General features: G+C 46.4%; 1 protein-coding gene across 1 annotated transcript in view; it reads left to right on the top strand.

Annotated features, from left to right (window-relative positions):
• Positions 1-3,142, top strand: part of RECK (reversion inducing cysteine rich protein with kazal motifs) — a gene marked incomplete at both ends in the record, with an annotated part of 70,879 nt that extends 67,737 nt beyond the window's left edge. Inside the window, 3 exons of the mRNA XM_084237648.1 lie at positions 661-734; positions 1,554-1,709; positions 2,921-3,142. Of these exons, the coding sequence (XP_084093774.1) occupies positions 661-734; positions 1,554-1,709; positions 2,921-3,142 (452 nt within the window). The remainder of the gene's footprint in view (positions 1-660; positions 735-1,553; positions 1,710-2,920) is intronic.
• Between the last annotated feature and the right edge of the window lie 10,329 nt (positions 3,143-13,471).

Consider the following 13,471-nt stretch of genomic DNA (forward strand, 5'->3'; position numbering starts at 1 on the left):
ACTAGGGTAAAGGCCAGAGGTGCTGGGGATGGGAGGATTTCTCCAGAGACAGAGGGGAACAGAACAGGCAGATTGACTGAAACACACTGCTGAGGGGAGCAGTGAGGGAGACGGGAGAGGTCCGCTGCGCCATGTGGTTAGCTCCCTGGCCGGGGATCCAGCTCGCGCTGCAGTGGCTGCCAATAGCTTCATAGTAATGAGACTCAACCCCTTGTGCCACCAGGGAGGTCCTATTTCACCTTTTTTAGTTTAGTAGTATATATCCCACAATTTCCTTACCCCATCACCTGCTGGTGGGCATTTGGGTTGGTTCCATGACTTGACTATTCTGCTTACTGCTATGAATAAATGCGCATGTAAGCGTTTTGCTATCACATGATAAGCTTTGAGGCAGGGCTGAGGCGACAGCTCTGTGTCCCTTGACAGGCCACCTTACACCACAGCTGCCTCGCCCGAGAAGGGGTAAAAGATTAAAGCTGTGATGGAGGGAGGATTGTGGTGCCTGTGCGGGTTGGTCAGGGAATGTATCTGAATGTTCAGTCATCAGGAAGAACAGCAAATGACTCTCCTCACGCAAAAGAAAGGACTTGGTGATTTCACCATTTCAAATTCTCCTTGCTCCTAATTCTGAACACACATCAAATGGTTTCTGTTACACAGGTGCTTGTTGCCCATTGTGTGCTGGAATGCTAAGAGTTTTATTTGACAGAGAAAAACTGGATACTATTGCTAAGGTAAATATCCTTCATATGCCAGGTTCTGTTGAGATGGCATTAATAAATGTCTCAGTAATCCACAGAGTAGACTGTCTTACCATTTATAGATAAAGAATGTAATTTGCTGAGAAACCCTGCCCAAGGCACAGCCCATCGTCTTGAACCCAAGTCGTCTAGCTCGTGGTCCTGTGCACTTGCCTCTGCCCCTGGCTGTGTGCGACCTTGCTGTGCACATCAGTCAGACGAGCCTTCCTTTAAAAGCCTGCTGGGGCCCAGTAAGCAGAGTGCGGGCAGAGGCAGCACCAGACAGACACATGCTAGTCGATTCCTGCGTGGTTTCGGCTGCGCCCCTCAGAGCCCCCTTTCCTCCTGGGGGTGCCTCCAGCCTGGCCACCTCACCTACCTGGAATAGTTCCACCCTTTCCCTTTTCTGTGCCATCACTGTTCTGCTCGCTCTTGTGGAGACAGGGTTTCAGAAATGTAGCAAACAACTCCTGTTACTACCTGGAACATTAGCCCCATTTTTATCAAAACACAAATTTTTGCAGAAAGACTTGATTTCCCTGTGACCTCAACTGAGAACAGTCACTCGAAAAGAATAAAAGAGCATTTGGTGAAAGTGTTTGTCTTGGTTGTGAAGCTCCTGTAGTCAGGCAAAACCCCATTGGAACTGACTCTGCGGAAATTTAGAATTCAGCCAGCAGGGCCCTGCTGAGGCCCCGAGTTTAAGGATTCCTTGATCAAAAGAACCTCCTTGGCTTAGGCAAGGGAACAAGTTGTTTAGACAGTAATAAAGAATTCCTTTCTTCAGGTAATAGACCAAATTTCTTTTTGTAGGTAACAAACAAAAAGCCAATAACTGTTCTGGAAATCCTTCAGAAAATCCGCATGCACGTATCTGTCCCGCAGTGTGACGTGTTTGGATACTTCAGCATTGAATCGGAAATCGTGATCCTGATCATCCCTGTTGATCATTATCCAAAAGCTTTGCAGGTGGGGTTCGGCACGTGTTGTGCAGCCATCTTGTCATTTTCAGGGGAGGGGGGCGGGTGTCTGGAGGTAGGGATACAAACTAGGACGAAGGGAGGATCAGGGGTTGAGGAGACCAAGGCATTTGGAAAGCCGGATAGGGCAGAAGGGAGGAAAGCAAGGTGGACTCTGAAAGGCGTAGCTGCGCTGTGAGATGCCTGGGTGACTGGGCAGGCACACCCTTGACAGCGGAATCTGAGGACAGGAAAGGGCAGCCTGCTCTGAGGAGCCCCTGTAACTCAGAGTGCACAAAGGTGGGAGGAATGTGCTTAGGTACAGACGAGGGGAGAGACAGGGAGGGAGGGACTGGCCCAGGTCACGCATGGTAAAGCCAGAACAGACCCTGAACTCCTAAGGGCTGTGCTCCCCACCAGAGCAGGTTTTATGGGCCGCAATTTTTCTTCCTCACAATCTATAGGTGAACCTCATACATGTTGGTCCAAGTTTCATCATTAGAATTTCCAGAGCTTAAGTGAAGGGGGTGAATACTAGTGTTGTATTAAACTGTCAGAATTGGAAAACTTATTAAGTCTAATTGCTTCATCCCTCACATTTAAACAGGCATTGAAACTACGTATTTATGACGGTGTTTCACGATAATGTCTACCGTGGCTAAGGGGTAAACAGGCTTGTAAAGAAAGGAAAGGCCGTGGCATTGTGGTCACTTTTCTGACCTGATGTCCACGGATGCTCTCATTATTTGTAACAATGTCATAAATTCAGACTATAATAGAATATTACTTTGACTAAAAATAAAGGACAAAGAGAAAGCATGTTGGGATATATGTGGAATTTGGATCTTTTAATAGGTTCTTTTATTTTATTCTGTGCTTTTATTTTTTTTTTTTATTTTTTTAAAACATTTGTGCTTTATTTATTTTAATTTATACAAGCACTGGGTACAGTCAGAAGCGCGGGAGGGTGAGAGAATTCACCAGAGCCAGAGCGGGGAGCAGAGCAGGCAGAAGGACCGGAGTACACTGCTGAGGGGAGCAGCGGGCGGCAGGAGAGGTCTGCGCGCCATGCAGGACCCTCCGCCGGTGGCCGGGGAGCAGCCGGGGATCAAACTGGCGCTACAGAGGCTGCGGGCAGCTTTGCAACCCAGCGCTCAACTGCTGTGCCACCGGGAAGGCCCTGTGCTTTTATTTTAAAAGAATCTGATTTTCCTCTCACAGATCGAAGCCTGCAATAAAGAAGCTGAGAAGATCGAATCCCTCATCAACTCCGACAGCCCCACACTGACATCCCATGTCCCTCTCTCTGCCCTCATCATTTCCCAGGTACAGGTTTCCAGCAGTGTGCCATCAGCTGGCATGGGGGCCAGGCCTCCCTGCCACTGCGGCCTTTTCCTCCTCAGCCTGGGCCTGGCCTTGCACTTGCTCTGGACACATAACTGACCGCCCGTAACAAATGCAAAATGTCCTCAATGGAATTATTTTGCCTTGTGAAAGACAAACCTACAGAACTGCAGGCTTGTAGCTGAACAGTGGCCAAGTATAAGCACTTGTCACCTCTCTCACCACATGGTATTGTTTTTCTATTGCCAATATTAATAGGGTTGTTTTGTTTTCACAAATGTCAAAGTACATCCCCCCGAATACTAATGGAAAGACGATTTCTCCTTCTGATGGATCCTCACGTTCAGTTCCCATTTACATTTTGCTCATTCGATGGCGCCTCCACTCTAAAACAAATTCAATGTCATTGATCGATGAGATGACGATGCATTTTAGAAAGAGAACTCATCTTACTGTGAGTTCCTTCATTCAGAAACTTCATTTCAGAGTTCTTTCAGGTATCACAGTGCCCCAAGGATATTTGTGTTAGTTTGCAAATTACTCTGTCTGGAAGCTAAGAGTCACTGCGAGGAGCCACTGCGTTAGAATATGAAATAAAGCATCTTCAAACTTATCATGTAAACCCACCAGGCACACTTAAGTTAATTTATGGAAATTTAACTTAGGAACCCATCTATTGTATTAAGCAAAAGCAAGCTGACTATGTGACACAGTTACACAGCGTCAGTGGTAATCTCAGTGGTTACCGGTGTGTGTCTCTGACTCTGTGAAAGGGGAGGTGACGGTGCATCAGAGTGTCTTGCATTATGTATTTTTATATTAACCAGAAGTGTATTCTTCTGTATTCCTCCAAATTAGAGTTTTTAAACCGATTGCTGCTACTTATATAATTGCCAAAAAGTGAAATAATTAGTAGTTCATGTAAATAATACATGATTTTTCTATTTTATTATGAAGGTGAATAGCCATATTTGTAAAGTGACAATCATGTGTGTCAGCCCAGTACTTTCCGTTCATGAAGACACATTTTTGCTTTTTGTGATATGCACAGTGTAGATAAGTGTTCTGTCTGACCTTTTTTGATATAGAATTATAAAGAATTGTGGTTTATATATTTAAAAATGTCAATATAAGTATTAAAATGTTTGCATGTTGTCTAAGAAAGTGAATACTTTGAATGTGTTTCACAGTTTGAAATAAGCTATTCAATGTAATACTTCCTGTTGGTATGCACCTACACTTAGATTTCACATGAAGTATTTTTTTTCAGTATTATATGTACCCTCTGAAATATATAAGGATATGCTTTTTATACCAAAATGTTGTTTAAAAGTGGGCACTTAGAGTTTTCAGAATCTCTCAATGCTGATGTAGCATGTTGGTGGCAATTGCTTTTTTCTATATAAATGTCTTCAATGCAATATACTGGAAAGCTTTTCTATTTTAATAAAAATGATTTTTATATGATTATGTGTACTTCCAAGCAATGTGTACATTTACAGTTATTGATCACTCTTGGGTAAGCTGTGCCCTTTGCTCAGGGGCTGTTATTATCCCGACCAAGGGCCCTGGAAAAGCAGGGCAGCTGGACAAAGCTGCCACGCTAGACCCACACATGACCGGAGGACGGGCAGTGGCAGGGTCAAGTGCAGAGATCCCAGTTTTAGCCCTTCAGGTCCCAGAGAGCTCAGGCCCTCCAAGACCCAGGAACAGATAGGCAGTTCTATTCCCCAGTGCCTTGGTATAGCCTGGGCCAGAGAGAACTTTGGACCTTGAAGACAGGCCTGTTGATCAGGACCCCAGTGGTTCTCAGCTGTTAAAGTCCCAGAAACCCCCATGGCTAAAACATGACACATCTTGCTCCTGTCCTATGTCCACGGTGGGCAGCTGCATCTCTTCTCTGCGCTGTCGGGACCCAATCTGGTGTCCTCTCAGAGGGGAGAAAAGAGACAGAGAACCACAAACTGGCCCTTTGGTCTCTGCTGAGAAGTGACACTGTCATCGCCTACATCTCACTGACCCTAGCAAGTCACATGGCTGCTCCCAAGTCCAAAAGATAGGGATGTGTAATCTGGGGGGGGGGTGTAGGAGGGAGGAGGCAGGGAAGGAGCTGGGAGAGGGGCCAAAAGTGTGTATTTTTTTTATTAATGACATATCATTGTTTTACATCCATGTTTGTTTTTTCACAATACAGGATTTCTCCTCTCAGGTGTGGTCACCATAGTTCTCCCACCACCAAAAGCAGTCCTCCACTGTGGTCCATTGTGCTCTCCTCCCCACCTCCCCTGCCCTTCCCTTCTGGAGACCTCAGATCTATGATCAGCTCCAAAGGGTTGGTTTAAAAGTTTGTCTTTCTCTGGCCCTTTGTTTGGGTTCACTGTATTCCACATAGGATGATCCCTCCCAAGCCATAGTATTTTGAACAATGATATAGTGTACCACAGAGGTCCTTTCTCCCCAGAATGGAACAATAGCCAGAACTGACTTAATGTCTTATTAGAGAATATGGTCTGGGGGCCTCCCTTGTGGCCTAAGTGTTAAATCTTAGCATTATCACTGCTAAGGCCTGAGTTCAATCCCCAGCCAGGGATTGAACCCACATGGTGCAGCAGACCTCTCCTGTCTCACCCACTGCTCTCCTCAGCAGTGTATTTCAGTAGATCTTCTGTTCTGCTCCCCACTCTGTCTCTGGTGAATCCTCTCGCTGAATCCCACCCTTGCCGTGCACCTCAGTTCTATGCAAAAATAAATAAAATAAAATGAAATAAAATCTTTGAAAAAAAGAGAGGGGCCTCCCTGGTGGCACAGGTGGTTGGGCACCACACTATGAGACTGTCTGCAGACTTTGCAGTGAGGGTTCGATTCGGCCGGTGGGGAGAAACCCACATGGTGCAGCAGACCTCTCCTGCCTTGCCGGCTGCTCCCCTCAGCAGTGTATTATGTCAGTCTGCCTGTTCTGTTACCTGCTCTGTCTCTGGTGAATCCTCTCACCTCCCGCGCATCTGGCCTGTACCCCGCTCTTGTATAAATAAATAAATCTTTAAAAAGAGAGAGAGAAAGAGAAAGAGAGAGAGAAAACACGGTGCTGGAGATGATGCTTCTCACTTTCCAGCTGCCATGGCTTCCTTCTTCCTTCCAGAGCAAGATGGAGCCCTGGGGGATGGTTCACCCTGGCCAAGTGAGTCAGCTGGTCTAACTGACCTATGGGAGAACTATGGTGACCACGCCTGAGGGGAGAAATCCTATACTGTGAAAAAAACAAACATGGATGTAAAACAATGATATGTCATTAATAAAAAAAAATACACACTTTTGGCCCCTCCCCCAGCTCCTTCCCTGCCTCCTCCCTCCTACACACACACCCCAGATTACACATCCCTATCTTTTGGACTTGGGAGCAGCCATGTGACTTGCTAGGGTCAGTGAGATGTAGGGGATACGTTCTGAATACAATTCCTGTGGCAGACAATCTGGGCCATGTAAAGAGGGAAAAAAACGAGGTTCCGGTGCCCCTATAATTTTGTCAGGGAGGGCCTGGAAGTCCAGGAGAAAGGAGTTCCCAGGAGGAAGACAATTGAGAAAGTGCCACAACTAGATGAAAAATGAATCCCAAAGAAGGTTTCAGAGACTCCTATGGCCATGAATAATGAAGCCAAGACACTGGAAAAGCAGATGAAAATAGCCCCAGGCTTCAGAAAGGAATTGGGCAGAAATGGACCTTAAGAGGTCAAAGTCTGGCGTGGGTCACATACCCACCTATGTGGCAGAGAAGACAATTTAGGTAAGTAAGCAGGTAGGATTTTTTTTGAATGCCTAACCTAAGCTTTGACTGCTGAAGCATCCACTTCAAAGAGGCTTATAATAAACACATCAGCAGCCACAATACTAGATAAAGGACAGGCCACCAACCCCTACTAAGACTTGTTTGTTATAGAGATCTTGGTTTATTTCAATAACTGACCATTTGGGCAGTTATTGTTTATTTTTCCTCTTTCCAGCTTTTTATTCCAGCTCTTGCTTTAAATTCACCAATGAATACTGAGCCCAGGAAATTCTAGACCCCCACCCTTGAACTTGATGAAAACAGAACTCAAGACCTGCACACTCTGTACCTGCAACTTTGCTGTGGCTCCAAGGGTGCTGTGTGATTTTCAGGTCCTGTAGGTATGGAATTTTATCAGAATTTCCTGACGGCTATGGCAGAAGGGCTTATTGAATCATAGGAAGAACCTAGTCCAGTCCAGCAAGGACACTGGTTACTATAAGCTGAAACCAGCACAAAATCAGAGCTTCGGCCCGCCTAAGCCAGATGGAAATGGTTTTTTCACAGGAAAGATCTCTTCTAAGCTTTCTGCTAGATGTGTCCTCTGAAGAATGTGCATCTCTACCGGTTATTAATCCCAGAGCCCAGAAATAGTCAGGTGTGCTGTCAGGCTGAGCTGCTGAAAAAGAGAACTAGCCAGGTGACTGATAATCAAATATGGTTACGCCCAGAGCAAAGATGGCATCAAAGAAGGGAGCCTGTGATGAGTACAGAAAACTTACATCAGTTTGTGTAAAAAGAAGCAGCCCAAAGTCGTGGGTGCCTCACTCTAGACCCAGTTCTTTCAGGGTGTCCCCCAGGGCTCTGGACAGAGGACTTGGGCTTAAGAGTTGATTGTCTCTTGATGCCCCTAATATCCATTGGTCTGTGTCTCCGAAGGCATCACTTTTCTGTTGGCCAGAGACAGCCGACGCCTGTCATTTAGGCCACCAAATCCTCATTTTATATTCAAGGTAAAGAGATCACATCTCCGTCCTTACGGTCTCCTGGTGGCCGGCTCAACTCCAAGCGGCGCGGCAAGCCCAGCAGCGCTCTAGGAAGAAAGGCAAGGGCAGTGGGACCCCGGAGCTTTCTCTTACCACCTCTGCCTCTTAGGAGTAAGTAAGATATTTCCCAGCAATCCCTCGGTGGTCGTCCCTTATATCCCCTTGGCCATGTCCCCATTCCAGCACCAGTTACTGACTCAGGGGACCAGGGTGGAAATAGCCATCGGGTCAGAGACTGCACGCAGCTGCTCTGCAAACTGAGTCAGGATTCTGGAGGCCAGGGAGAAGGCAAAGGACTATGGTGCTGGCCACCAACGGCATTTGCCGTGAGACAAAAACCAGTTTTTTGCCACCTCAACTTCTTAGAGTCTACATATGACAATGGTTTTATTTTTTTGGAAACTGCTGTATTAGGTGTACCCCACTTGCAACCAGGTAGTAGAACCCCAAAACAGTATCTCTGGCGGACCCTGTTACTTTAGTCCTTACCTCCAGTTATTTGTTAAGTCTTGCTCCATTTCTCAGGCCTCTCTCCTGGTTATTTTAAACTGCAGTCCCATATCCAATACGACAGTCCCTTTTGCCTCCTCCAGCCTGGAGAGGTGAATTGCGTAGAGCAGGGGGAGATGGGAGGTGTGGCCTCTTTGTCCCAATCAGAGGCAAGGCTTAGCATAACACAGACTCTTGGCATCAGTTACAGGCAGTCATTAGGAGGTCCTCAGTAGAAGCTGTGGGACATGTATGTCTAGTAAGAAATTGTGCCCTCAGTTATGGTTTGCCTGTAGGAGACAAGGAGCAGGTAACCTTGCTGGACAGACAGGATGCCATGGCAGGCATGAGGAGGAGAGAAAGTCCGACAAGAAGGCTTCTTAGAGAGGCTTTGATTTGAGCTGAGCCTGGTAGAAAGAGGCTCTGCCAGACAGCTTTGAGGAGAGGTGTTCTAACTGAAAGACGGCTTGAGCCAAGGTCCAGAAGTAGGAGTGTCTGGGCACCTCCAGTGGCAGAACAGAGGAGCTGACAGGTTGGAGAGGGCTGGCGAGGGGGGTGCAAGGCAGATCGGACCTGCTGGCCTTGAACCCCAGGCCAGGGTCCTGCCCTTGCCCCCCAGCTACACCGACTGGCCTGGATGGCTCTGTGCTCACAGAACTGGGTGCGCCCAGCTTCAGCATTGTGAGGCACCTCCAAGATCTTTCACCAGGCTGTGCGCCCAGCCCTCTGAGCTGTGAGCATCCTGGACTCTACTGAGGAAACATTAACTGAGCCAAGCTGGGTGCCAGGTTCCCCTGCAGCCACTACCCTCCCTCATGATTTCAGCTCGGCTGTGAGGACGCCATATCCCCCACACACACACCCTCCCGCCCTGCCAGCAGCACTGATGGCCTTGGCACCCAATATGAGACATTGTCTTTACCTTCATTTGATTGGATTGTTTTCCTGGAGTCCTGGGCTGGTGGGAATCCAACCACACTCTCCTGGAGAATTCTGCTTCTCAAAGGGACCAGAGGTCCTGCTCCCAGAGCCTTCTCCTCTCCCTCTCTTCCAGCTGTGCCAGTGAGGGGAAGGGAAAGCAGACTGATCATCCCCAGGGAAACTCCTTCCCCCAAACCAGCAATATCTTGGGGCTGGGGTGGATTTGCACGGAGAGAAACAGGCCCAGAGAGAAACCCTACCCCAAGGCCACCAGGCAAGTTAAGGTCAAGTCAAGGCCTAATGTCAGGTTTGGTCTTTTCCTGGCACAAGGCAGCTGGGCAGGTCTAACGTTTCTCAGGGGTGTGGCCAGTCATGTGGGAACGCCCTGAAGGTGGAAGCCCTGGGTGAGCCAAGTGCAGCAGGTTCAACATCAGGTCAGTGGACTGACATGGCAGGCAGTAGGTGGGGTCTAACAGGTCCAAGGAGAGAGAAGAATCATAAAAGCAACTGTCACAACTCTAGAGCACTTTCGATGACAGTTCACCTCGTTCTCTCACTGGCAGGAGCAAAATGGGGCACGGAGAGAGCAAAGCCTAAGATTGAGTGCTGGAGCCATCTCAGGACAGGCTGGTGGAGGTGAGGTAAGGCAGGAATCCTCACCTGGGCAAGCATGCAAGCCCCTGACCCCAGCTCCATACACTCTTTCATTTCTCCAAAATGAAGTTCACTGTGTTATTTTCGCATTCTAAAAATAACATCTGTGTTCTCCAAATGACCTAGAAATATAAGAAAAGGAGATGTGTATCCCCTTCCTGCCTCTACCAAACCGAGTGTGGAATCCTTCTAGAGACTTCTCTGTATACATAGTTCCTGTATCTCACTGGGATAAGGTCCCTACTGTGGGGCAGGTGGTTACCGCACTGCCCTGTGAGAAGAAGCTCAGGTGCCTGAGTTGATATTTGGGACGTCACCTGCTGGTGCATGGTGCGGCTGTCCTCTTCCTGGGGACCACCGCATCTGACTTCCCCAGACTCCTCCCAGGGACCTCTGCTGGAGCTGTGAGAGACTATTCACTGAGCGTTGGGGAGATGGTTATCTTGATCAGGACCTTGCAGGCATTAAGAAAATGTGAGGAAAATTTAATTCAAGGGATTACTTACAAATAGTAAGGAAACCAGAGGGAGGCTGCAGGGTGTGGGCTGTAACATGGGACTCTTAGTGTCCCTGAGCTTGTAAGAAGTTAACACCGTGTAGCTATTTAAAAATGGAGCAAAGTGACCAGTACAGAGAAACTGCTTAAAACTGCACCAGAACCTTGGGCTGCTGCACCAACCCTCTGACATTCCAAGGAGACAAAAGGAACAAGAATTTGTTCCTTTTTTGCAAGGACTATTTGCAAGGACTGATAAAGTGAACATTACCTGTTTTTACCTTGTGACCCTTCTTGAGACCTGACCATTTGTACCTGCAGCTCTTTCATCTGACCATTATCTCATCCTCCCTCACCTCATCCTTTTCCCTACCCTTTGGAAAGCACCCCGACTTTTGTCCTTCCTCAGAACATTATTTGGATTTCTAACCTGGTCCTGTGCCCCCCAAACTGCAATTCCCTGATATTCCCAAATACCCACATTCTGCTCTTCCATCAGCTTTGCAGTTCTCTTGTTGAGGATGAACCAGCCCAAAGTACCTTGGGTGAGCTGTTACCAGAACCCCACGAGCGCACCGCACAGACCAGGCTTTTCCTCCCCCCCCCCCTCGGTCTCCTCCACTGCTGAACCAGTCTGAAACCACAGGACAAGAGAGCATGTTAGGGAGCCACACAGGTCAGCCTTTCGGGCAGAATGTCAATTTAGGGGAGGAAGTGGAGCACAACGAAGACCCCGGCGCAGCAGGCCAGGGCGGTGCCAGGTGAGGACCAGGAGATGGGACTTTCTTGCCCACTCGTTCCATCGCCCCGCCAAAGGTGGAGAGTCTTTTGGTTTAAGCCTTTGGAGCAATTCAACTAAATTCGCCTTCCTTCTTTTTTTTAAAAAAGTTTTATTTATGCATACCAGAACTGGGGTACAGGCCAGAGGTGCAGGGGGTAGAGGATTCACCAGAGACAGAGTGGGGAGCAGAACAGGCACACCAACTGAAATACACTGCTGAGGGGAGTAGCAGGCAAGCCAGGAGAGGTCTGCTGTGCCATGTGGGTATCTCCTTGGCTGGGGATCGAACTCTTGCTGCAGAGGCTGCAGATAGCTTCATAGGTTGCATCTGAACCCCTTGTGCCACCAGGGAGGCCCTGAATGCACCTTCCTTCTTGACGTCACTCAGTCTCCTCAGTTCCTCTCCACCTTTCTCTCATAGTTCTTCACACCCACATTTTCCAGTATCGCTCCCCTACTCCCCAAGAATCGCTGCTGTTCCACAACCAAGAAAGGAGTCCAGGCCCCTCTGGAGACACATGCAGATGGCCTGAGGTCCTGGCATTTCAGAAGAGAGAACTACAGGCTACGCTTTTCTGGCTGTGACAGAAACTGTCTTCTGTCCAGGCTTTGCTGGTCCTGAAATGGGAGACTGGACTCTGGTCCCGTGAGAGCACCCTGGACCCCGTCAGCACTACCCATGAGCAAGCACACCTTCCTGGTCAGAGTGAGAAGAGTCCCTTCCTAAAACAGCCCAGGCTGGTCACTTGTGAGGAAGGCACACCGTCCTCATGATAAAATGATGTGGTCATGTGTCTGGCAAAGCAAGTCTCTACTCAGGTGCCTTTAAGCAGCGGGAGCACGGCTATCCCATGATATAGCCTGGGTGCTTGTGGATATACAAGAGCTGTTTGTTGATTTTTGAATATATTTTTCTTGGACCTGACAGTTTTTTACAATTTTTATATTAATTTAGTGCTAATTGTTTTAAACTTTGCTCCACCTTTTCCAACATCGATACCTTTTATCTCATTTCGTCGTGCTGCCTTTCCGGGGCTGGCGCCTGCTCAAGCGTAGCAACAGTGCAGAGTCAGGCATGGTTTCCAGTCAGCGGATGTGATCCATGTAGTATCACATGAACCACTGTTCATATCATTGACCTAAATGAACAAGAAAAAAAAATGAGTAGTGATTCTGAAATATTGCTCTAATAGATAATGAGTGGTCTGCCCTCCATATACAGTATGTACAGAAATAGCAAGGTAATATCTGATCATTCTGTTATAAAAATATATAAATTAACTTCTTGGTTGAGGACAGAAGCCTTTGCTTTGAGTGCTTAATTTTTACTAATGCAAAGAAGATGGTAAATTTCTTTTCATAGTTTTTAGCAATGGTGGCCTGGTTTGGCTCAGATGTTGATTTTTCCATCTCAAATTTCCTTTCTTGTGTTTTATCTGGTATTTTGGCCTAGTAAGGTGAAAAATATTGCCCTGTTGGGTTTAGGTGTGTGATATGTGCTTGTTGTAACACAGAAGGGACTTGCTCTTGAGAAGAATTAGAACACTTAAAATTTAATTAAGTAGTTCAGTCTTTTAAAAGATATATATATATATATTTGGTTCTAGTATTGGTTTGAACTCACAGAGTGATGTTGAATAATAGTGGTGACTGATTTTAATGGTAATGTTCCATTGTTTTACTCAAACTTGACATGTTAGTTCTACGTGTGACATGTTTTACTGTTTGTTTCAGGAGACTTCTCTTTATTCAGCTAAGAGAAAATAAGAGACTTATTTTTAACTTATTGTCAGCATCCATTTATATTCTATTTTTCCTCTGACTTATTTATTTTTATAAATTGTGTGTATGTTTCTTAATATCCTTATGCCCTTGAAACAAATAGTATTTGGTCATAATGTAGTATCCTAACAATATATACCGCAAGATTCAATTTGTTGATATTTTATTTAGGATTTTAGAATTTATATTCATAAGTGTTGTTGCACTATGATTTTTATATTTTCTATGTTATTCAGGTTTAGGAATCAGGATCATCCTAGCTTTGTTAAATTTACGGGGGACATTTTCTATGCATTAGTAAATGTAAATAGTATTAGAATCATTTGTCTCGCAAAGGTTTAATAGAAATTGCCTGCAAACTTATCTGGGTCCAGCTCTCTTTGAGTAAGTGGTAATAGTTTCCTTTTATTTTATTTTTATTTATTTACTTTTTTTGTTTTTACATTTTCAAAGGACTTTTTTTAGGAAAAGGAAAAGAGGGAGACACTGCATAGAC

The sequence above is a fragment of the Talpa europaea genome (genome assembly GCF_964194135.1).
Source record: "Talpa europaea genome assembly, chromosome: 7".
NCBI classification, from domain to species: domain Eukaryota; kingdom Metazoa; phylum Chordata; class Mammalia; order Eulipotyphla; family Talpidae; genus Talpa; species Talpa europaea.